Source organism: Colletotrichum costaricense, assembly GCF_030867565.1.
Source record: "Colletotrichum costaricense strain IMI 309622 chromosome Unknown Scaffold_3.1, whole genome shotgun sequence".
Lineage (NCBI taxonomy): Eukaryota > Fungi > Ascomycota > Sordariomycetes > Glomerellales > Glomerellaceae > Colletotrichum > Colletotrichum costaricense.
The window spans coordinates 3,145,296-3,166,795 of record NW_026848232.1 but is presented as its reverse complement, the minus strand read 5'-3'; the positions used below and the strand labels follow the sequence as shown (position 1 = coordinate 3,166,795).

The 21,500-nt window shown below is 51.7% G+C and overlaps 9 protein-coding genes across 9 annotated transcripts; 2 read left to right on the top strand and 7 right to left on the bottom strand.

Annotated features, from left to right (window-relative positions):
* Window positions 1–1,927: 1,927 nt before the first annotated feature.
* On the bottom strand, window positions 1,928–3,891 carry CCOS01_03893 (uncharacterized protein; the record flags this gene model as incomplete). Its single annotated transcript, XM_060452076.1, has 8 exons — window positions 1,928–2,372; window positions 2,426–2,639; window positions 2,694–2,874; window positions 2,937–3,231; window positions 3,291–3,348; window positions 3,408–3,491; window positions 3,554–3,634; window positions 3,696–3,891. The coding sequence occupies 8 exons, from the start codon at window positions 3,889–3,891 to the stop codon at window positions 1,928–1,930; spliced, it is 1,554 nt and encodes a 517-aa protein (XP_060318341.1).
* A 364-nt stretch (window positions 3,892–4,255) lies between these two features.
* CCOS01_03892 (uncharacterized protein) lies at window positions 4,256–6,189 on the bottom strand (the record flags this gene model as incomplete). The annotated part of the gene is made up of 4 exons (XM_060452075.1): window positions 4,256–4,384; window positions 4,927–5,058; window positions 5,116–5,924; window positions 6,006–6,189. 4 exons carry the CDS (start codon window positions 6,187–6,189, stop codon window positions 4,256–4,258), a joined length of 1,254 nt encoding a protein of 417 aa, XP_060318340.1.
* Window positions 6,190–7,126: 937 nt separating this feature from the next.
* Window positions 7,127–8,939, top strand: CCOS01_03891 (uncharacterized protein; the record flags this gene model as incomplete). Its single annotated transcript, XM_060452074.1, has 2 exons — window positions 7,127–7,481; window positions 7,552–8,939. 2 exons carry the CDS (start codon window positions 7,127–7,129, stop codon window positions 8,937–8,939), a joined length of 1,743 nt encoding a protein of 580 aa, XP_060318339.1.
* Window positions 8,940–9,009: 70 nt separating this feature from the next.
* CCOS01_03890 (major facilitator superfamily transporter) lies at window positions 9,010–10,502 on the bottom strand (the record flags this gene model as incomplete). Its single annotated transcript, XM_060452073.1, has 4 exons — window positions 9,010–9,581; window positions 9,638–9,841; window positions 9,906–10,279; window positions 10,351–10,502. 4 exons carry the CDS (start codon window positions 10,500–10,502, stop codon window positions 9,010–9,012), a joined length of 1,302 nt encoding a protein of 433 aa, XP_060318338.1.
* Window positions 10,503–11,653: 1,151 nt separating this feature from the next.
* CCOS01_03889 (uncharacterized protein) lies at window positions 11,654–12,681 on the bottom strand (the record flags this gene model as incomplete). The annotated part of the gene is made up of 2 exons (XM_060452072.1): window positions 11,654–12,259; window positions 12,316–12,681. 2 exons carry the CDS (start codon window positions 12,679–12,681, stop codon window positions 11,654–11,656), a joined length of 972 nt encoding a protein of 323 aa, XP_060318337.1.
* A 500-nt stretch (window positions 12,682–13,181) lies between these two features.
* On the bottom strand, window positions 13,182–17,008 carry CCOS01_03888 (HET domain-containing protein; the record flags this gene model as incomplete). Its single annotated transcript, XM_060452071.1, has 6 exons — window positions 13,182–13,227; window positions 13,301–13,481; window positions 13,540–13,827; window positions 13,882–14,415; window positions 14,463–14,760; window positions 15,005–17,008. The coding sequence occupies 6 exons, from the start codon at window positions 17,006–17,008 to the stop codon at window positions 13,182–13,184; spliced, it is 3,351 nt and encodes a 1,116-aa protein (XP_060318336.1).
* Window positions 17,009–17,626: 618 nt separating this feature from the next.
* CCOS01_03887 (anaphase-promoting complex subunit 10) lies at window positions 17,627–18,610 on the bottom strand (the record flags this gene model as incomplete). The annotated part of the gene is made up of 3 exons (XM_060452070.1): window positions 17,627–17,737; window positions 17,791–18,163; window positions 18,225–18,610. The coding sequence occupies 3 exons, from the start codon at window positions 18,608–18,610 to the stop codon at window positions 17,627–17,629; spliced, it is 870 nt and encodes a 289-aa protein (XP_060318335.1).
* A 1,923-nt stretch (window positions 18,611–20,533) lies between these two features.
* CCOS01_03886 (uncharacterized protein) lies at window positions 20,534–21,064 on the top strand (the record flags this gene model as incomplete). Its single annotated transcript, XM_060452069.1, has 4 exons — window positions 20,534–20,614; window positions 20,676–20,848; window positions 20,917–20,947; window positions 20,996–21,064. The coding sequence occupies 4 exons, from the start codon at window positions 20,534–20,536 to the stop codon at window positions 21,062–21,064; spliced, it is 354 nt and encodes a 117-aa protein (XP_060318334.1).
* Window positions 21,065–21,196: 132 nt separating this feature from the next.
* Window positions 21,197–21,463, bottom strand: CCOS01_03885 (uncharacterized protein; the record flags this gene model as incomplete). Its single annotated transcript, XM_060452068.1, has 1 exon — window positions 21,197–21,463. The coding sequence occupies one exon, from the start codon at window positions 21,461–21,463 to the stop codon at window positions 21,197–21,199; it is 267 nt and encodes an 88-aa protein (XP_060318333.1).
* Between the last annotated feature and the right edge of the window lie 37 nt (window positions 21,464–21,500).

Below are 21,500 nucleotides of genomic sequence, written 5' to 3'. Positions count from 1 at the left end.
GATGTTGTTTTAGGCAAGTCTTAGCCAACGTCTGCGATAGTAGCCTCAGTGGCCGTGAAGCGGTAGGACATTGTTTTGATTCGGGGTATGAGGGAGGGGGGAAAATTGGTAAAATAAGAGAAGGAAGAGAGGGAGGAAGAGACGGGTGCGAGTGGAGGAGGTCGAGGTGGTGATGAGTGATTGATGATCGATCTGTGATGTGGTAGTCTGCCCGCTCGTGGGTTCGTTTCTTTTCTTCTTCGTTTGTTGTGTCCCTCCTCGTGACCCTTGTGACCAACGGACCTGATTCGATCTGGTCTGATGCAGGGTTACTTTCTAGACTCCTGGAATCCTTGAATCTGGGGTTCCGTTCGAGTTGGGATGCAGCAGGCCAGGCGCAAAGTTTACCAAGGCGTGCCAGGCAGAGAAAGGCAGAGAGTGGACGACAGGAGTCAGAGTCAGTCGGTCTCTACGCGCAAGACTGCAACTCTCAGTCTCACCTTTTTAGAGCGAGCTGCAACGAACGGGCTGGAATGGGCGACCGCCACGCGGCGATCGCAAGGGGGAGGGGGGGCGGTGGTTGGGTTGTCCGGTGCTTGTGCTTGTGCCTTTGCAGACTGCCCACAGGCGGGTGCGCCAAACCGGCGTGGACGCGGTGGGAATAGTGCGCTCTGGGACCAAAGAGAGGGGAAAAGAGAAGACGCCGGCCCCTCGACTTTCGACTTGATGGGTACACAAAGGTGGTGCTGTGGTCCGGTGACCAACAAAGTACCTCGGTTGTCGAGTGTCCCCCAGGAGTTGGCGGTGGGGTTCCGGTCTGTGAGCACCCGTCGAATGTGTTCAGGCGTCAATAATCAGCTGTGTTAAGGGCGTTTGCTGGCCAAGCCAAGGGATATATCGTATAGTTCGTGTGTCTCTGGTGGGAATAGTAACAAGTTCGAACAGTAAGGTGAACAGAGTAGGTTGGCCAAGAGAGAATAGGCAAGTAGGAAGTAGGCGACCGAAAAAGCTTGGAACCAAGGGAACCAGCCAAGTGAAGAAAAGATAAATCCCGAGACCTTGTCTTGATGGCGCTGTTCATCCGCAAGCCATGGAGGACTCTCCTTGTATTAAACCCGTCCGTGTTGCCTACGACGGAGTAACATAGATGATGGTTGACTTGTCCACGTACGAAGACAATAAGGAGGCAACGCCAAGCCAGGAGGCCTGCCTGCCCGGCACACCACTCTCGGCCGCTCAGATCAGCCTCAAGCTTCGTCAAAACGTGGCCAAGAAGTCCCCATATCCATCTTTAGCAACGCTCCGGACTTGATGGTGTGTTGGGCTTTGGGTGTGTCGCATGTTTCGAATCCTAGGGGTTTCCGCGCCGCCCTAGCCTCCTAGCATACAGTAGCTCTTAGCAGGGCACGCATGCTTACTTACCAGCATGGTTTCTAGCATACCGTAGCACGCATAGGTTTGCTTCCAGGATGTCTCTTCCTAGCTCCCGGTGCAACTTTGAGAGTGCTGGAACGGCAGCTGGGTCGGGCACGACTAGCGAATTCCCTTAGTCTAAGATAGTTTCATTCTCGTCATTTTAGATTCTGTCAAGCATATCGCTACTTTATTTTGTGACGAGGGTGGTGACGGTGTTGGGGCCAAGAATGCTGGTTGACGAGGAAGAAAAGCCTCAGAGCATGGATGCACTCTACCAGTCCCCTCATCAAGACATCAACTGACAACAGCACGGCTTCACACCCATGTGATTATCAGGGAAGCTCCCAGTCCATTTGATTCATATTCTCTATGCTTGACCAGCCGGTCTGAAGCGACAGGCGACACGGCATGCCTCCGCTGTTCAGTGTTCAACCGACAACCCATATTCGTCTCTGGAATCGATCCGTACAGTCGCTTCAACCCTGCAAAGCCTACAGCATCGTCGCTGACTTGTTCCTTATGTGGACAACGCCTAGACCTTTTCCGCAGCCTTACGGACCTCCACTTGCTCAAACGTAGCATCGCCGTCCATTCCCGCCTCCTTGGAAACTTTAGCATCTTTGCCGTCGAACAGGACGGCAATTTCCTCAAGAGTAGGTCCCTTAGTCTCCACGAAAAGGAACCAGATGCAAACCACCTCAATGACCAAGATGACGATGTAGACAAAATAGAACTTCCAAGCCAGCGACGAAAGTCCGATGGGGTTGACGTATTGGTTCAAAACACCAGAGAGCGCTGTTACTCCCAGGCAGATTGCCAGTCCCTTGGCTCGTATGCTGAAGGGGAGAATCTCGGAGCAGTAAGCAACCGTCAAGCCAGGCCAAGCGAAACCAGCAACTCCATAGAAGAGGAAGATCATTGCCAGAACCGCGGACCCGGCGTCTTTGTTTCCTGTTTGGGCATACACTGCAGAGCATCTGAGAAGGTCAGCATAGGTTAAGTAAATGCCGGGATATTGCGGGGCCCATACCCAGTCCAGACACTGAAAACAACGAGCATCCCGACGGCCGCGATAAGGAAGAGAATCCTTCGGCCGAGTTTTTCAATGAAATAGACCGAAAAACAGATTGCAACAAGGAACGACCAGATTTGGAGACCGCCATTAAACAGAGATTGAGAGTTGGGCTCGTCGATGCCAACGGAACTCAGAATGTCATGAAGATAGTACGAGACCAGGCCGTTTCCTATCATAGTCTTGTGTCAGCCAAGTCCAGGTTCTCCAAGGAGTGTGCTCATACCTGAACATTGAGAGAAGAACGATGTAAGCACAATGAGCAACAACCTCTTGCGGTTTCCCGGTGTCTGGAAAAACACCATCCAACCCGTCTCCGCCGCCAGCCTCTCAAGCTTGATGGTCTCTTGGATCTCGGCGAACTCGGCCCGGACGAAGGGGTCATCGCGGTTTCCACTGGCGTGATACTGCGACATTAAGCGTCAGTCTCCAGCATGCACTAATTGTAGTGAATCTGCGCTCTTCTTACCTTGACTAAGATCTCAAAGGCCTCATTAGATCGGTCCTTTGAGCATAGCCAACGCGGACTCTCAGGCAACGTGAATATGCCTATCAGTTGGAGCACCGGCATAAGGCATTGCAAAGCGACAGGAACCCGCCACGAGACTTGACCCGTGTACTTGATCGTTCCGTAGACGGTCCAGGCGGCGACGATACTTCCGACATACCAGAGGCTGTTGTACATCACAGTGAGCCTACCTCGATGCTGAGGATAAGCCAGTTCCATGATCAGCAGCGGACCGGCTCCGATGGAGATGTTGGATCTAACACGTCCAGTGATCAGTGATCAAATCAGCAATTATGGGCATGAATGCCTGCTTACCCGAACCCTACGAGGAAACGACCACCGATAAACATGCCCTCGTTGACGCTTGGAACGGCTGAGCGACATTAGATTCCGTCCTATTCATGCAGAAGTAATAGGGGCCTGAGTGCCTACATTGGATGATGACGCCGACGACCAGGATGATGATGCCGATAGCAGTCGCGATACGACGGCCATAGAAGTCCGCAATGTAAGGGGCTGTCGCCAGTGGATACGTTAGCATGTGAGAAGATCTCACTGAACTTGTATTCCCAACTGACAGAAGAACAGTGCACTGAAGCCACCGATGTTGACAATAGCAGTGAACAGGCCAAGAGTAGAGCCGGAAGGATGGTTGAAGTCTGGAAATTCAAGAGTCAGTAAACTTCTCAACGAAGCAGTGACGGATATGGTAGGACGTACAAGCCCGCCAGTTCTCAATTGTCTGAAGGCCATTAAGGAGACTCCCATCATATCCGTTGATGGTAGCACAAAGCATCAAGATTGGCATTCTGATGTAAAGGCTCCGTAACCCAGCGTGCTTATACCATGTTACCCGTGGGACTTCGAGGTGTGGCGGCTCCTCAACATAATCCGGATGTTCCTTGGTTGAAGTCATCGTGTTCTTGGAGGTACGGCAATAGAAAATTGAAGACAGATTTCTCGAGTTCTTGGCGTCGGATCACTGTGGTCCTGGGTCGCTATGTTAAACGATGATGGGATTCGGGGAACTGGAAACTCATAAGTTCTACCCATGCCTTTTAAATAAAGGCGAGGCAACATGAGAAAGATATTGACAACAAAAAGAGCCTGCGACTACATACTGACATGCCCAAAAGGAGTTAGATATGATCACCATCTACCGTATTCCTGGGAGGAGACCCCAGGTTCGTGGGGTGATTCGGGAACAAGAGACTGGGGTAAACCAACCAGGCACGTCTGTCTGTCACTTGTTGCGACCAAACATGCGGCCTTTGAACCAATCATTCGGCCGTTTTCCCGACGTCCAGGAGAATGGGACTCTCACCCTTCTGGGGATGCGGGATGAGTGCGCGTGTGAGCTTGGCGCCAACTTCTGTGATGAGGGTAACTGCATCCGGGCTAATCAGGGACTAGGTCCGGTACGATATTAGCGCTTCTTTCGAGAGAAGCCGGCACTGAAGTCGATAGACCCGATCGATCGGAGAATGAGAAGAATGATTGGCTTTTGCCCCGAGACTTGTGAAATTCTATCCGCTACATACAGAGAGGCCTTACCAAACCGTACAGAGCATAATGTGGCTTCCTGCGTGACCCCCGAAGGCGCCACTAGATCAGAATATCATCCATATTTTTCACACTGTGAGCCAAGTACGTACGAGACTCATTCAACGTAGCTTTGTTTCGGCGTAGAATGTTTCTCTTTCCTGCTATCTTGTATCCTCTAGACTCTCTTTCCCATTCGTGCATACGGATTTCCCTGAGGACGGGGAACGTCTCATTATCAAGACTACAAAGCTACTAATGTTAACTAAATCAGGTAGTCGAACTCATGAAGTTGTAAGCTATAGGCATCAGAGGTATCAGTCTGAAATGAAGTATACCTCCCTTGTTGTGTAAGTACTTGAGTTCGAGCCGAAAAGCTGTCAATATCGTAGTCCATGCCTGATCTCACATGTTGGATGTCCTTTTCCTCCAGAGGCAGTGAGTATTCTGTCAGAAAGCGCACCATCCAGTCATCAAAATCATGCGTTCTGGAGTCACCAGACAGCAGGCAGAAGTTTTGAAAAGTAGCAAGGCGTTCGATCTGTCGTTAAATCAGCCTTCTTGCCCACAGCGGTCAGCTACGTGGACGGAAACAAACCATTGGCGCCGTGTTTGGCCAGTACTGTCGCAATTCGACAATGGCTGCAAAGTTCGCATTCAAGGCATCTCGCGCGCTCTTTAGATCTGCTTCCTCGCCGAACAAGAGCGTATGGAGGAGCACCGATGACGATACTACCGCCATGTGCCCGACAGTAGGATAGACGACTTCACATCCCTGCTTACCACGGGCGAGCTTGACAAGATTGCTGTAAGCCGAGGCGTGGGACTTGCATCTACTATGATACATGCTAGCCGCGGAGGATCTTGGCTCTTGAGAGCTGAGGAACCTGAAGTAGAGCAGGACGGAATAGTGATGATACCCAAGATGAAGGGCGACATATGGCCCTCCAGTTCCTCTGTTGATATGCCAGTCTAGCATTTCCTCTTTCCATTTGATGTTGTTGGGCAGGGACTTTTCCCAAGTTTCTAGCTGCTGAGACAAAGAGTGAATGCTGCTCTCGATATCCTCTGCAGTCATGCTTCTGTTGACACTATGACGATTGAGTTGCTGTATTGGGCCAAATAGCTGTACCAGAGAGATCTTGAAAGCCCATATTCCTGGCTGCCATGGCTTCTCTAGTTGTGTTGATGTAGGGTCTAGAGACTGAAATATGGCTTCATCCATGGGTAGATCAACGGCGAGCTCTGTATCTCGAATCTGTGGCAACAAGCGGAGGCTTGAAGACGACCATCGATCTGCCATGAAGAGTGACCACCATATTCTCCTGTGAATCTCGAGATCAACCAGCCGTGTCCCTACAGTCGAGGTGCCAAGCTGCATGATGTGAGAGAGACTGATACCGGTCCCTGTCCATGGTGAGCAAATAGACCCAGAAGAAAACGAGATGCTTCCAATCCATTCGTACAATTCCAATAACGATCACTTACGGAAGAACAAAGCTTCTGAAGAAGGGTTCAGGTGAGCTGCGCACAGATTCGCGATGAGGATACACGCCTGAATGTTTTCGACGCAGACGTTTTCCAAATTGGCCAGCAACATCCGCTTGGATTCCTCCATCAATCCGGCCTCCAGGGCCCGTGTCTCCTCGTCGAGAGCGAACCTCGAACCCATGCTGCAAATGGCCAACAGGAGGATCCTGCTAATAGACCCATCTTGAACCTCCTGCCGAAGTTTTGCGGGGTGGAACAAACTGTGCGGCCGATTGTGTAGCTTGTCTAGATAATAGTCGACGAGAAGTACAGCCGTGTGAAGCGGCAAGCTTGTGCCTTCGGTCTTTGTCGAAGTAGGCGTGGAGGTATTTGACAACGAAGGTGCCGGTTCAGGCCTTGGAAGTAACGGCAGCGGCGATGGAGGAACGCGTGAGAGAGAGCTTGCACACGGTAAACTTCTAGCTCGACAAGTATCGCATGGCTCACCTACCGCGAGACTACGGCGGAGGCATTTTCGTTTGCTCTCTCGACACTGTCGACATGCTTTGGGGGGCTTCATCCGATTGTGGATTCAGATGAACGTACGAGCGTATGAATCCCATTCACACTCTCCATAGTCAAAGTCATTGATGGAAACAGGAACACGCCCTCTATTTAGTTTCTCGGGAATGAACAGCTTTCACTGGGTGTTGACCCGAAAACCCCACAAACCAACATGTGGAGGACGCTGCTGTGCATGAGTCGACGCCACTGAGGGGAAGCAAGACAGGCATGCTGGCGGGACTCTTTACTCGTCAATCGACGCTTCGCTGTCCGGTGTGCCGGCGTTACCCCCTCATTCTTCGCGTGTTTCGCAGATCCTTGGGAGCTAAGAACGAATGATCGGGATATAAGCCAATCATCTTTCACAGATTCCGAAGTGTGTTGAACACCGCAGATCCATCCTTCTTCTCTTGAGTTGCTCTGCTAGCACTCTTGATCCTGAAATAACAACCAGTAACACTTTTGTTCTTTTCACTATATTTTCTCTTTTCTCGTCTGATTTCTCTTCTACATTTCTTGTCTCTAAACACAGTCGAAGTACTCATCGAAGAAGACCGAACCGAGACCCCGATACGATGACGTTTCTCGATGCAACTCCCCAAGCCGCCACGAAGATGGCTGACGTTAGTGTGAATATTCCACATCTCGTCCAAACAGATGGATCGAAACAACTTGTGGTGAAGGGCAAGCCTTTTCTCATGAGAGCTGGGGAACTTCAGAATTCTTCACTATCGTCCCCCGAATACATGGAAACTGTATGGGAGAAAATGGCCAATACCAACATCAACACCTTACTCGGCAGTGTGTCCTGGGAGATGATTGAGCCTGAAGAAGACAAATTCGACTTTTCGGTGCTCGACGAAATCATTAGCGACGCACGGAAACATTCCATGCACCTGGTTTTGCTATGGTTTGGGTCATTCAAGAATGGTATGCAGTCCTGTTTCTCGCCTGCCCTCGGGTGACAGATGGGAAAGATAACTAAGACTCAGAGATACAGGACTGTCTTCCTATACACCGGCTTGGGTGAAAACAGATGACAAGAGGTTTCCGCGCGTCGAGCTTCGCAAGGCCGGAGGCCGTCTCGAGACCGGCGACGTTCTGTCAATCTTCAGCGCCGAGAGCCGCAAGGCAGATGCCAAGGCCTTTGGCCGACTAATGGAGCACTTGAGACAGGTGGACGAGTCACACTCTACTGTTCTGATGGTACAAGTCGAGAACGAGTGCGGTGTTTTAGGAGATTCTCGGGACGGTTCAGAGCTCGCAAATGAAGCCTTCCGTGAACCAGTCCCAAAGGACCTTGTCCACTTCCTATCTGCAGAGTGGGATCAGCTACACCAAGATTTGCGAGAACAGAACCTCACGCAGTTTGATCGTCAGACTTCACACCTTGACGGAAGCGGAGATTGGGAATCTGTGTTTGGAAGCAGTCCCCGGACCGATGAGTTATTCATGGCATACAACTACGCTCTCTATCTGAATCAAGTTGCCGCGGCCGGAAAAGCGGCGTATCCTATCCCTCTCTATACCAACGTATGGATGAACTACGTCGGCGAAGACTCTGACAACGAATTTCCCGTGGTGGTAGGCGGCGGCGGCATGCCGGGAGACTATCCCTCTGGAGGACCCGTGAGCAACGTCTTGGACGTATGGATGCGCTTCGCGCCGAAGCTGGACTTTGTCGGGCCCGATGTCTATCTCAACGACTACGCCAGCTCTTGCGCCAAGTACAGGCACCGTAATCAACCTCTCTTCATCCCGGAGCAACGACGAGACGACTACGGAGCACGCCGCATCTGGATTGCGTACGGAACCTACGGTGCTATGGGGGTTGCCCCCTTTGGTGTGGATACTATCGAGCCAGAGGACAGTCCCTTCACCAAGCACTATGGTCTGCTGAAGTCTGTTTCGTCCATCGTCCTTGAAGCACAACGACACCCGAACACGTCAGTGGGCTTCTGCTTCGACGAATTGCCGGCGGATGGCACCGGGAAGGACCCAAGCCCTGTCATCCGTCGTACCTGGGGAGAGTTTGAGATCACCATAGAACGGTGCTTTGTGTTCGGCAAGTCCGGAACAGGGGCTGGAATGGTGATACATCGAGGTGGAGGCAAATTCTTGCTCATCGGCTGGGGTTTCCAGGTCAAGGCAAAGGCATTGGGCCAGGACCGGAGCTTCACCGGCATACTCAAGTTTGAGGAGAAGATTGTAGAGGACGAAGGGGCCGGCCGCTTGAAAACCAGCAGAGTTTTGAACGGAGATGAAACGAGGAGCGGCAAGTTCGCGATGATGCCTAACGAGGACCCAGATTACGGCGGCTTTCCGATCTCCGTTACGATCCCAGCCAGGACGATGATTGCAGAGGTTACGTTCTACTCTTTGTCTTAACTAGATTGGGATGATCCTATGGTACTGGGCCAAAGCCTACAGAGAGGAGACCACAGCAAAATTCTGAAGGCTAGCATTTACCGCGCAAGACCGATCCAACTCTGACGTACTTTGATATCACCATCGAACTGAAAGCTGCGAGCATGAACCCCCCCGCAAAAATCCAAGTACCCTGAAACTCCCTCTGCACATCTGTCGCTGTGTTCCCTTGCGGACGCTGCGCGGCACCTCCAATAGGGTTCCCGATCAACGCGCCAAAGCTGGCGATGGTGTATCCCATGCCCATTCTCGTCCCATACTCTGACAAATCATCCGTCAAATTTGCAATAGTAGCCGGAGGTAAAGATACCATGCCGCCCGAGACGAAGCCGTACACGATTGATATTACGACCAAACCCGGCAGGTCGGTCGCAAAGCGGAAGAGAAAGAGAACGGTGGCCGAGCAAAGACAGCAAGGGAGCATAACGGTCATACCGCCGTACTTGTCAGCAAGCCAGTTGGGGGCTAGACGACCGAGGAGACTTGCAGCGTTCATGGCGCTGAGGATGTAAAAGGAAGTGTCTTGATCGACGCCCTGACGAATGGCATAGGCATCTACGTAGAAGAAGGGGATGTAAACCGAGCCAATCATCAGGGCGAAGGCTGATTGTGTGTTAATTACCGTAGTGAGTCGAAGACCTTTTGGAAACGAGACTGACCGATGCAAAATGAGACATAGGGAACATCGCGAAAGTGCTTCAGGCGAAAGAGAGCACCACGCCGCTTGAGATTGGGCCGAAGACGCATGATTGCAATGCAAACCAGGAGGCTTCCGGTAACGATGAATGCGAACACCCGAACAGCCCAAGGAAAGCCAATGGATGCAATCAGGCGTCTCTCCATGATGGGATACACAATTCCCGCTTGACAATACATTAGTACCCGTGCTTGCGTACATCGTCATCTCGGCGTCTTTTCGGAGCTCACCTAGACTGCTTCCCGTAGCAGCAATGCCAGTCGCTATCATCCTCCTCTTGCGGAAGTAGAGAGGAATCACGGCCACACAAGTCAACCCCAGCAACCCACTGCCCATTCCGACACAGAGCGCCTGCGCGAGGAGAATCTGCCAATACTTCGTGCACAAGCTCAGCATAAATAGCCCGAGAGACGTCATGGTAGTGCCGCAAATGAGGATGAAGCGAAGATACCCCGCGTCGAGAAGCCAACCCGCGCAGACACCGATGAGCATCATAAGAAAGATCTGGATGGAGCCGATCCAAGAAATAGCCGAAGGGTTGACGTCTGGTAAGAGGACGTTGGAATAGTAGGCTTGGAAGACTCCGAATGAATTTGTCAAACCCCTTGAATAACGTCAACTTGAGTACTGCGGTTTTTGTCTGGACCGGCATCAGCTGCTACGGGGTCATCGTACCAGGTATTGGCAAACAAAATCCAGCTTCCAAGAACTTGAAGCCATGCGACAAGTCCTTGGTCCATGACTAGCTCTTCCTCGTCGACTCGTGCTGTCTCGTCGTCGCTTGTCGGCAACGACGGAAGTTGACTTTTCTCTTCATCATACGCCATCACGATCTGTGAGACTTTTTCGGAAGGAGTACTTTGAGTTGCAGTCCTCAACATCTCGGATCGCCAGAGGGAATGGTAAAATTGGCATGGGCAGATTGTTCCATAAGACCTGCCAAGGATCGAATTCGAGAGAGCGCTGGGCCGCTCTTAAAGCTAATTAAGCAATCCCAGCCGTCCAGGTTGGCATTCTCAAGCCGAACATCTTTGTCGCATCCCGTCAGACAAGCGTCGGCTTGCGAAGTCGCTAAACGAGAGTACCACATGGTGGGTCAAGCGGGAAACGGTCAAAAGTAGGTAGTTGTCCATGTTGCGTGAGCTTCTCTGTGACCTTGAGCATCAGGCCAATCAACAACGCCGGGATCTCGAATTCAGTTGGAGGACACTCAAGGCCCCCCTCGAAGCGACCATGCCTGCCTGGATGGTTTGTGGGTTGAGCCGAAGACGACGGAAACAGGGTATGAGATTCCTTGACTCCAACGGCTTCTCACCACGGGGCGAGACATCCTAGTCACTGGAAGCGAGTACACCATATGCTTGTTCTTCCAGATCGAGTAATACAAGATCGTTTGGGGGGGGCTTGGGCACTCGCATGTTTTATGCTTGTTCAGGGGCCTTCGGCTTGACTTGACCTACATCGGCTTCGGCTTCGGCTTCACTGCAGCTTAGAGAAGAAAAGCGAATGATGGTGGCGGTATGACAGTGCACTCTAAATTGCATCCAAGGAAGCACCTCAGACCCCTAGTGGTGGGTGTGAAGATAAGGTTGTGGCTTGCTACTTGATTTCAAGCATCATCGTTAATGGGATGGTTCAGAACTTCAGCGGTGCAAAAAGCAAAAGATAAAGAACCCGAAGAATGGCTTAGCCAATCGCGGTGAGGATTTGAGCCTCACGCGGGGGTCGAACCCGCAACCTTGAGATTAAGAGTCTCACGCTCTACCGATTGAGCTAGCAAGGCGGGTCTTGTTTGATGACCACTTCGGCCGGTTTGGACCTCTAGTCCTCTTGAGCGCGGTCAGTACCGTTCTTTTTCCTCTCTTCTCTTGCGCAGCTGATCTTCATCCTTCTCTTTCTTTTCTTGTCCTTTCCTCTCCTCCTGCTGGCGGCGAAACTTCATCACTTGGGTATTTGAGTCGCCAGTGTCCTGCGCTTCTTATTCCTTGAGGATGTCTTCAATCACCTCGCGTAGGGTCTCGCTCCCCCTCTGAAGCAAATGTCCCTCCCGCATATTCCCGGCTACAATCCCTCCGGGCAAGAGACTCCTTGTCATCTCTACGAAGAGTTCAGCCGTCGGTGGCCGATATGATTGAGCAAAAAAGTCCTCCAGCTGCTCATCTTCCACTAGAGTGACCTTGACCTTGTTGTACTTGAATGTTAGATCTTCAACCGCTCTATGCACGTCCTTTGTTGAATATGATTCTGGCCCGTATAAGTTGAAGATATAGGGATTATGTCGCATCGGCGAGCTTATTGCGAGAGATTCCCTGGCGCATGTCCGACCAACGTCTTTCACCGAGACCTTGGTTGTAAATCTTAGGAAAGTGTCTTTCTCATTTAGGGCGAACTGCCTGGTAAAACTCACCATGGGTATTGCGTAGTCTATAGGACACAGCACAGAAGAAAAATGCGGTGTATCATCACTTGCTGTCTTAAGTACTGACGCCCAATTTTCCATGAAGTAGGCGCATCGAACAAAGACCACCTCGGGTGCGGCACCGATGAGTGCTTGCTCTGCCTCGTAGTTCGTTCTTATCTCGCCCTACGACATCTACTTCAGCCATCTGCCTTCTGCGAATATCCTCTCTTTCGACTTACCGTCCCATGCTCCAAATGAGCCCCTATCCTAGACACATATACCAGACGCTTTACCGAACACCCGACCCTACTGATAGCAAACTTGACATTTGCTGCCATCTCCCGTGCTCTAGTTATCGGCTTGGACTCGGAGTACTGCGGAGGCGTGATGGATACGATGGCGTCAGCCCCGGCGAATCTGAGACTCGAAACATCTGCAACGTCGCCCTTGATAGCCTTAAATCGAGGATGGTCCTTAAATTTAGCCGGTACCCTTCCCAGGTCTCGATATACACCCGTTACGTGTGGCTGCGAAGGGTGGTCAAGGAGAGACCGAATGGTCGCCTGCCCAGTCTTGGGAGATGCCGGAACGATAAAGACGTTCATGATTGCTGTTGATGGGGAGAGAGAGAGTTGTAGCACACCAAGAACGAGTTTACATCGGCCAAAACTGACTATCTCCGGACTTATAGCTCCGGGGAGTCCGGGGGAGCTCCTAATTCCTATTTAAAGGCTCGCTGATGTGTGACATCACACCACAACGGTCTAGACTCGGGTCCATCGGTTGCCTGCATCTCCTGCATCTCCTACATCCCGCCATCACGGTCCTCCCGATGCGTCAGTGGCTGCAATGTTTCACGGCCGAAAGCTTCCAGAGAACCCCCCATACGTTTGTCATGTCAGCTGGGCCTAGAACATGGAGTTTTCGGCCCTTCCAGACCACCCCGCCCTCGCAGAATGTCCCGACGCTTGAGCTAGGCGATGTCAGGTTGGATGGTTGGTTATCTGCCTTCAGCCATGCCAAAAGGTCATCCCAACTTGTTGACCTATCACCTCAGAAACCTTAACGGCAACGGTCCAAGCTCCGATCTTGGCTACCCCTCGAGCTAGTGAGGACCATCCTCGGCCCTTCCCGGAGCGAGCTTCAGCGAGCTTAATCGTATCAGCCAAACTATCCCGTAATTGGAGTCTGAGGGGAATGTAGACGGCTCTCGGCCTGACTTACCGCATCGCAACATCCTTGCGGTAGAACATGCCCTCAAAATGAACACTTTCAACCCCCTTGTAAGCAGCCGATACTGCTTCCTCGAGGGTTTCACCCGTCGCGGCAACGGACAGGACACGACCGCCTGCCGTGAATAATTCATCGTCGACCTGATCAGTTCCGGCGTGGAAGACATGTACACCTAAGTATGGATGTGGTCAGCGATAGACCATGGCACAATCCTACTAGTGCAGACTCACCTTCAGAGGTAGGTTCTATTCGGATAAGATCCCCTTTCCTGTATGATTCTGGATAGCCCTTAGCCGCAACAGTAATATTGCAGGCAAAACCTGCAAGTGTTTTCAGCTCGATGTCACCCAGCCTGTCCTCTACACAAGCGAGAATGATTTCTGGCAAAGCCTCGTCTGGCAGGAGAAGCACCATGCTCTGCGTCTCTGGGTCGCCGAAACGCGCGTTGTACTCAAGCACTTTGGGGCCTGTGGACGTCATCATTACCCCCGTGAAGAGCATGCCGTTGAAAGGTCTTCCTATGTCTCTAGGTTAGCCTCATGTGTGTTATCACTACTTTGTTCCCGACTTACTTTCTAACTTAAGGCCAACAATAGTCGGCAAGATGATCTTTTCTTCAATGTCGGCCATCTGCTCCTCAGTCACGGAAGGAACAGGCGCATACACGCCCATGCCGCCAGTATTCAGTCCCTTATCGCCGTCAAGAGCGCGCTTGTGGTCTTGGCTCGGCGGCAGAGAGAGAATCGATGTTCCATCAGTGAAGGTGAGGACGCTAATTTCATAACCCTCGAGGTACTCCTCAATAATCACCATCTCGCCAGCATCACCGAACTTGCCCTTGAGCATGATGTCCTCGAGGGCTTGCTCCGCCTCTACGGTCGTCTCGGGAAGGATGACACCCTTTCCTGCTGCAAGGCCGTCCACCTTGATGACCACTCTACGGCCCAACCTTCGTACATACGCCTTGGCCTTGTCGCAGTCAGCCCTGTCAAAGGTTTCGTAGCACGCGGTCGGAATTTTGCGTCTGCACATGAAGTCCTTTGCAAAGTCCTTGGAGCCTTCGATGATGGCCGCCCTCTTACTTGGGGCAAAGCAACGGATTCCATCTATATTGTGTTAGAAAATACTTCCTTATATGATCCAAATGGCTTACTGCTCCGAAAGTGATCTCCCATGCCTCCAACAACAGCGTCGTCTGGGCCGATGATGACAAGGTCGATTTCAAGCCTCTTTGACAGCTCCACGAGGCCACCATAGTCGTCAACGGCTATTCCGCGGCAATTCGAGACTTTCGTCAAGGTTCCGGTGCCAGCATTGCCTGGCAAAACGTAGACATGCCCTACTGATTGCGATCGAGTGAGTTTCCATGCAAGGGCATGTTCGCGACCGCCTTTTCCGATCAGGAGAATCTTCATTTTCGAGTGCTTCGTAACTGTTATGCTGACCTCGAGCTTTTGGTGACAATCTTTGCTATCAGATGATGTGGAGGCTTGCATTCGGAAAGTCATCCGACAGCAAATTTCGCAGTGTGCAGGAAAGAAATGTTGCTTGATTGGTTAAGTCGGGGGCAGCAATGCGCAGGCTGAAATAAGTGGCCGTTGAGGTGGGATTTCATGAAGAGTCTTAAATTCTCGCGACCGCGACTTAATGGAACTCAAATGTCACCCGCGGAGGACCGCCACGATTAAATCTCACTTTCTCGGTCACCTTCCCCCACATCAGCTCTTCGTCAACCAAGTAGCAGCTCCCAACCAGCAGTCGGTGGTCACCCCTCTGTCGTGCAATGAAGGGCATCCGGCCCCCGAAAAGAACGACGACCTCGTCCCCAGGCTGCATCATCTTGGGCCCGATGCCCACACGGCCATCACGGGTCGCAAATACCTTTCGGTTATTCGAGTAGGTACGCGCCCCTGCTCCAAAGACCTGCAGCTTGTCCTCTCGATCCGGGTTCCCGAATTCCGTCGCCGTTGGCGGGAGACCGAACTCAGCCATCTGGGTAAGGAATGTCTCCGCCAAGTCTTGAGCCTCTCGGTCGAGCTCAGCGTGAGGTTTATGGGTACGATCGTCGAAGAGCGGGTTCAATCCTCCCTGATTCCTAGTAAGGAGGTGACTATAGCCAATAATGGAACCCAGAGCACCAGCCAAGATGGCTTTACAGAATACCACATCCAGTAGAATGTTATCGCGATACTTTCTTCCGCATCTGGGGGCGATCGGTATGTCGAAAAGCTGCTCCCAAGCTCTCACAATAGCTTCCGCAGTAGCACGAGCCCCAAATCCAAACGCAAGTGTTTCGGTCGTTTTCGATACCACATCAACATGATACCCATCTATAGACAGAACCTTTGGCCGCACGGGATCGTTGCGGACCGGAATATCGTGAAGCTCGGCAAAATAACGGAAATGCCCATCGCAAAAGCCAGCGAGATAGGCTCCCTTGAAGACGGAGCATGTCCTTGGGTCAAACCACTTTGGAACCCAGGACGGATAGTCACCGATGCCTGGGTCCTCGTTATGTTGTACGTGGTCAAGGACGTCGAGAATCCGAGGCTGTTTGCGCAAGAGGAACCTCGTAAGATCGCAGTACACCAGCACGGTCTCCCTTTTGTAATCTGGACGCAAAGCTCTCGGCCGACCAAAGTTGAGATCCGGAGCAAGACCATTGACGAAATTATTGACCCGTGTCAAGCCTCGACGAATTAACCGAATGCGCCAACTGTCATTGTTGTCAAAGACCTGCGTCAACGCCAGCACAGGGTTCAGCCCCTCGTCGCAGATACCGAGGAGGGAAAACACCTTGTCTCGGTCATCCGTCGCTTGCAATGTTCGCGTCAGCTCCAGAAGTGCGAGAAACGAGCCAATCGAGCCCTCGACCTCGGGCTGGCCGAGGAAACTGTTGGGTTGCCGTCGCATGAGGATCAAATTCCATAATTGGTAGGGTCGGTCGATGAGGATCTCGCTTTTCCAACCCGCGAGCACAATCAATGAGGCGATCAAGTCGAAAAACGACATTTCCAGGTCCTCAATCTTGGCAATCGCCCTTGAAGATGCCACCACCTCCTGCACACACCAGCAACGGCTGAAGTACTGGCGTTCAAAGACTTCGTCCAGGTGGATGATGCATGTCTCCGGTAGGTCTTCGAGCATGCTGCTCATCAGGCCCTGGACTGTGCCGGGGTCGATTTGCCCACCTTTAGGTCCAGTAGCCGCTGGATGAGTAAGTTCTCTGATTCTTGCGAGCCGTTCCGCGGCCTGGAACGCTTCATGTGTCCCGGAAGTCTTGAGACCGAGCCATACGATAACGCGGGCAGCGTGTTTGTAGACCAGCCTCATGTACTGGACCTGCCGAGCACGCTCGTCCAGGTCAGACTGATCGATGCAGAGCGCATCGACCCACAGCCTTCGCACCTGGTTCGGCAAGCGTAGAGAGCGCAGAGCATCTTCTAGATTTGGCCTGATAGGCATAGGGCAGCCTTGCATCCAGATGTAGTCTCTCGGCTGTTCCGTCGGTTTCCCCCACGTGTAAGACAAAGCCTCGTAGGGAGGCGCATGCTCGATGTCGACAATTTCTAGATGCGCTTCAAAGGGGTCCTCTCCCGAGCCTGGGTACAGGAAGAGGAGTCGGGTGAAGGACGGTGTGCGACCCTCTTCCGCAATCGGTGGCAGAGATTGATATCGATACGTGCTGTTCCGTTCCATTGTGCTCTTCTCTTTAGGAACGGATGATGCCTCTGGCTCTCGGATTTGAGCATCAGCTCGCAATATCCTGCCACATTGTTAGCCAAGTTGTAGATATCTTTCGAACCATGTCAAGTGTCATCACGTGCGGATTTTCGTTTCGAAAGCCTTATTACCAGAGTCGGATACAATTCGTCCGGTCCAGCAGGGGTCACGATGGAAGTTACCAATCAACTGAGGGCCAGACCTCAGCCGCTCGCGCTAGCTAGACGCATGACAGGCAGCCGTGGCTGCCAAGAAGACACGGGATGGTGTGAAGCTGTTGCTAAATATGCGGTGGCACCTCAGTAGTGTTGTCAATACAGTATGCCGTCCTTTCATGGCCGCGTGAATGCTGGGAAGTCTACCAGAACGGCCCTTTTGTTGGGCGTAACGTGCCACCAAACTCCTAGCTCTGTGAGAGCCTTCTCCGCATCCGACTTTTGGGTATCATTACAGCAAAAAAATAGTTGCAGTGTCATATGCAGTCCATAACACGCGAACGCCCTCGCCCTTTGAGTGGCATGTCCAGCTAAAGTGACCGAGGCTGTGGCTCACTCGAGTGTCGAAGTCGTGGTTTAAGAAGCCAGTTCCACTGGCTCATCGAATCTCTGGTTCCTTCATGAAATCCGGAACAGATAGGCCAGCTTCGAGAACGGAGAGATCCCAGGGGTCTGCAGGTTCCTCGTCTGGTTCCTCACTCACAGCTCGCTTTAGATGTTGTCAGTCACATACTTGTCGCATGTTCAAGGAGATCAACTTACGCGGTTTGATATGTCCGCGTCGATGCTGGGGGTGTCCGTATCCGCAGCGTAGATCTTGATAGAACGAAGGTGCGTATCCTTGCCGTTCTGATGATTCTCAAGTATCTGCATTTGGAACACGTAGGAAACCAGCGTGTTACCGTCGGGGCCGCCGCCAGCGCCGTCGACTGGAACAATCTGCCAGCCAGAGGGTGTCGAGAGCTCCATTGTGGCAAATTGAATGAGATTGTTCTCGCTGGTACCGGACTTGAAGATGATCTTGGTTGGTGTGTAGGATTCATCTTCATTGTAGTCTACGTAGAAGCGAATGTCCCTGATGCCGACTCGCTTGATGAAGTAGACTGTAAGCTTGTGCGGCTGAGGACCATCGGATCTGTCTTATCGTCAGCAAAGGTGTGCATTTATTCTCGGAATGGGTCGTCGGATAAACGCACTGCCAATAGGTTTTCAAGCTGTCGTCACGAAGCTGGTCGACGCCGTTCCCCTGCTTGTGGCTGCTGACGGTGAATTTCCCCAGATTTGAAATCTCCTTCAGACCGACAGCGAGGGGGTCGAACTCGGGCTCATCTTGTTGGTCCCCGACTTGGTCGCCGTTTTCTCCATCTTCAACACTAGTGTCGGTGCCAGAGATCTCGCCAAGGTCATCGAGTGGCATGCTGATGCCCTCCTCGTCAGAATACTCCGGGATGGGCTGGCTTCGTAGATACTCCTCCATGTTGGCGCCAGCTCTCATGGCCTCCCAGTCGACGCGTTGCGGTGGGAATGCCTCGCCGTCATCAGAGTCGTCTTCGTCTCGACGTGAGCCGCCTAAGGGGCGCATGAGTCAGCAGTGTTGTGATGTCAAGCTAGAAGTGAAACGGTCGAGGTCTATGGCTGGTTTGCTACTTGTCAACCGTCCGATGTTGATGGCCGGGGCCAGAACATGGACCAGGCGGGTGTCATGCGACCCCCTGGTCCAATCTCGCGCACTGGGCGTCTAATCGACTTCGAAAGACATAGGAGACTAATTTTTCCCGTATTTCATCAATGTCTTTGTGCAAGAAGTGCAAATCAAGGAGAAAACTGAAAGCTAGACAAGGTTTGTGCAAAAAGCTGCAATGAAGAGCTATGGATTCTCATCGAACAGTAGTCGAAATGATGCCCCTCCACGTAGAGACCGACCCCCCTGTCGGACGCATGCAACTCGAGGCGACATCAAACAAATGACCATCACCTCTTAACTTGCAGGGCTGAGTGGTCAAATATTACAAGAGCGATGCCCCTCGCTTCGGCTTTGAGTGCATTGACGCGCTGGTGGTATTGTACGATGGACAGCAGCCAGAAGGGCGAAAAGCAGCGGGCGATGTTCAGGGAGATGACCACCTGAAATTGGGAGTCGGGCATCTATGAGAGAATGAAAAGAGCGACCTACCATTGGGACCAAGAGCTCGTGTCGCTCGGCGGTCGTAATAATCGCCCGACCACTGGCTTCCATGTTCAGCATCGAGGTCGAACCCGTTCTGGGTGAGCTGCTCGGGGCTTCGCAGGTCAGGCCGTGGACGGTCGCCATGGATGTTGCCCCGCTGTCGATCGTCCATTTCCATTCACCAGCTCAGGAGCAACATTGATGTATGAGATTGGCGGCCACAGCGCTTTCGTGAGTGAGCATGCGTGGTGATGATGCTGCTGCTGCGTTCACGGTCGAGAATCACGTGGATCCACCGAGATCTGTCACGTGTTCGCTTGTCGGTGTAACTTCCCTCACCGGCTCACCGGCTCACCATCTTCACAAACGGTTGATTGGCGATTGGCTCGACAGAAATAGTATACATGGACATGGAAAATGATCCGTGATTTCTCTGAGAGTACTTGTTTCTCTCAAGGTTCCATTGTGGCTTGAAACACATGCAGAATATGTTTGTTGGTGGTCAGAAACCTAGAGCTATCTGGCGACTCTATCCCTGATTACAACATACTTGCCAAAGACAACTGTCTAAGTAGTTTCGTGAGGGGTTTCCAAGTCAGAAATGTAGTTCTTTTATGGAAAAGTCCCAAGCGATTGGTTGTGGTTGTCTCGGTCCTGGATCTTGCATTTCAGCTGAACACCTCGTTTGCTTTTTGCATGGCCTAGACTCAACGTTACCCCGACTCCGTGTAAGCAATCTACTTAACAACCTCCTCGAGCAGTAAACCCTCCTTCCACATTGGAACTAAAGTATTGAAGAGACTAATGCATCGAAAAGCCTCAGTGTGTCTTCATCATGTTGTCCTATGTAAGCGCCCGTCGAACGACCTAGTCAGCTATTCTCGTCCCTCTCGGATTTGTCGCCCAATTGACTAGCTACGGACTACACCAACCAATGGTGAGGTTGTCGTCTCACTTGAGAAACATAGATGGAAGTCTGCACTGGCCCAGACTTCTGCGATGTAGCCATATGGTCATGAATGCTGCAGTGGCAAGGCGCATGTTCCAAAAGATGACCGGTGAGGAGGGGATCGTCTAACGCGGTGTTCCTAGTAAGCTAAGGGAACTTTCACGTCCGAGGCTTGCGTTCAAGACCCCGATCAGTCCTCGCAGACAAGAAGTTCAGATATTGCAGTGGCTAATTATAATATCTCACATCGAGTTGCCAGTCTTGACTCTGGGGTATAAAAGGCCAGAAGCATCCTGTCAGGAGGTATATGTAGAATCCGAAGCAAGCAGCACAAGTTCAATCTCATCTTCTCATCGTTTTTACATCCCGAGCCTTGAATAACAGCAAATATGAAGACTTCGGCCCTCATCTCAGCTTTGTTCGCTTCCAGTGCTCTGGCAGCCATCGGAAGCTACTGTCATGACAGCAAGGTCTATTTCATCCTCAAGAACACGTCGACGGCATCCACTAACGCCTATTCTGTATGTACAGGGAAACTACGGAACCTGCCAGAAGACATCCAAGTGCAGCTCTCTCAATGGCTACACCAAGACCAACCTCTGCCCCAATGACCCGGCCGATGTGAAGTGTTGCTTCTACCCGGACTGCAACAGCAATGGATACTGCCAGAAGGATACTCTTTCCTGCAGCGGCACATACTCTACGTAAGATTCATAATCTTACTCTTCATCTAACCAATATCAAAATGTATAGCTAATTTTTCACAATGCAGTGGCGACTGCCCTGGTCCCTCTGGCTACCGTGTAAGTATGCATCTTCCTATCGCTCGAATTGATGCTGAGTTTAAACAGTGCTGCAACGTCAGAAAGCCACCCATCTGCAGCAGAGGCGACAGGACCAAGCGCTGCATTCCCCTTTGAGTGTGAGTTGGATTGGACGGGACCGCGTATGTACTTTAGTTGAATTGAATCGCATACGTGCTTTGCCGTGGAAGGTGACCTGCTTGACCACGAGTGATTTGTGCTTGCCACCTACGCTAGATTTCTTCATCGTCACTTATCATTCCAGAAATATCGCCACGTAGAAAGCAAAGTATAGGTAGTTGAAGCATTGGATGGATGGCAGATCACATTCGACAGCGAGGGAGCAGTAGTCAAACTCAACAAGCAATTACATTGCACTTTTCCTGCCAGTAGTAAAAGAGAAACTATGCCCATCCAATGATCAGACCATGAAAACCCCCCAGGTCCATCCCAAAACGCCGGCCAGAGAGATCGAGGTATCATACAGCGCATTGAACACAATATGTTTATGCACATGAGGCCCAAGTGCCGTCTATGAATAAGAAATGCGACG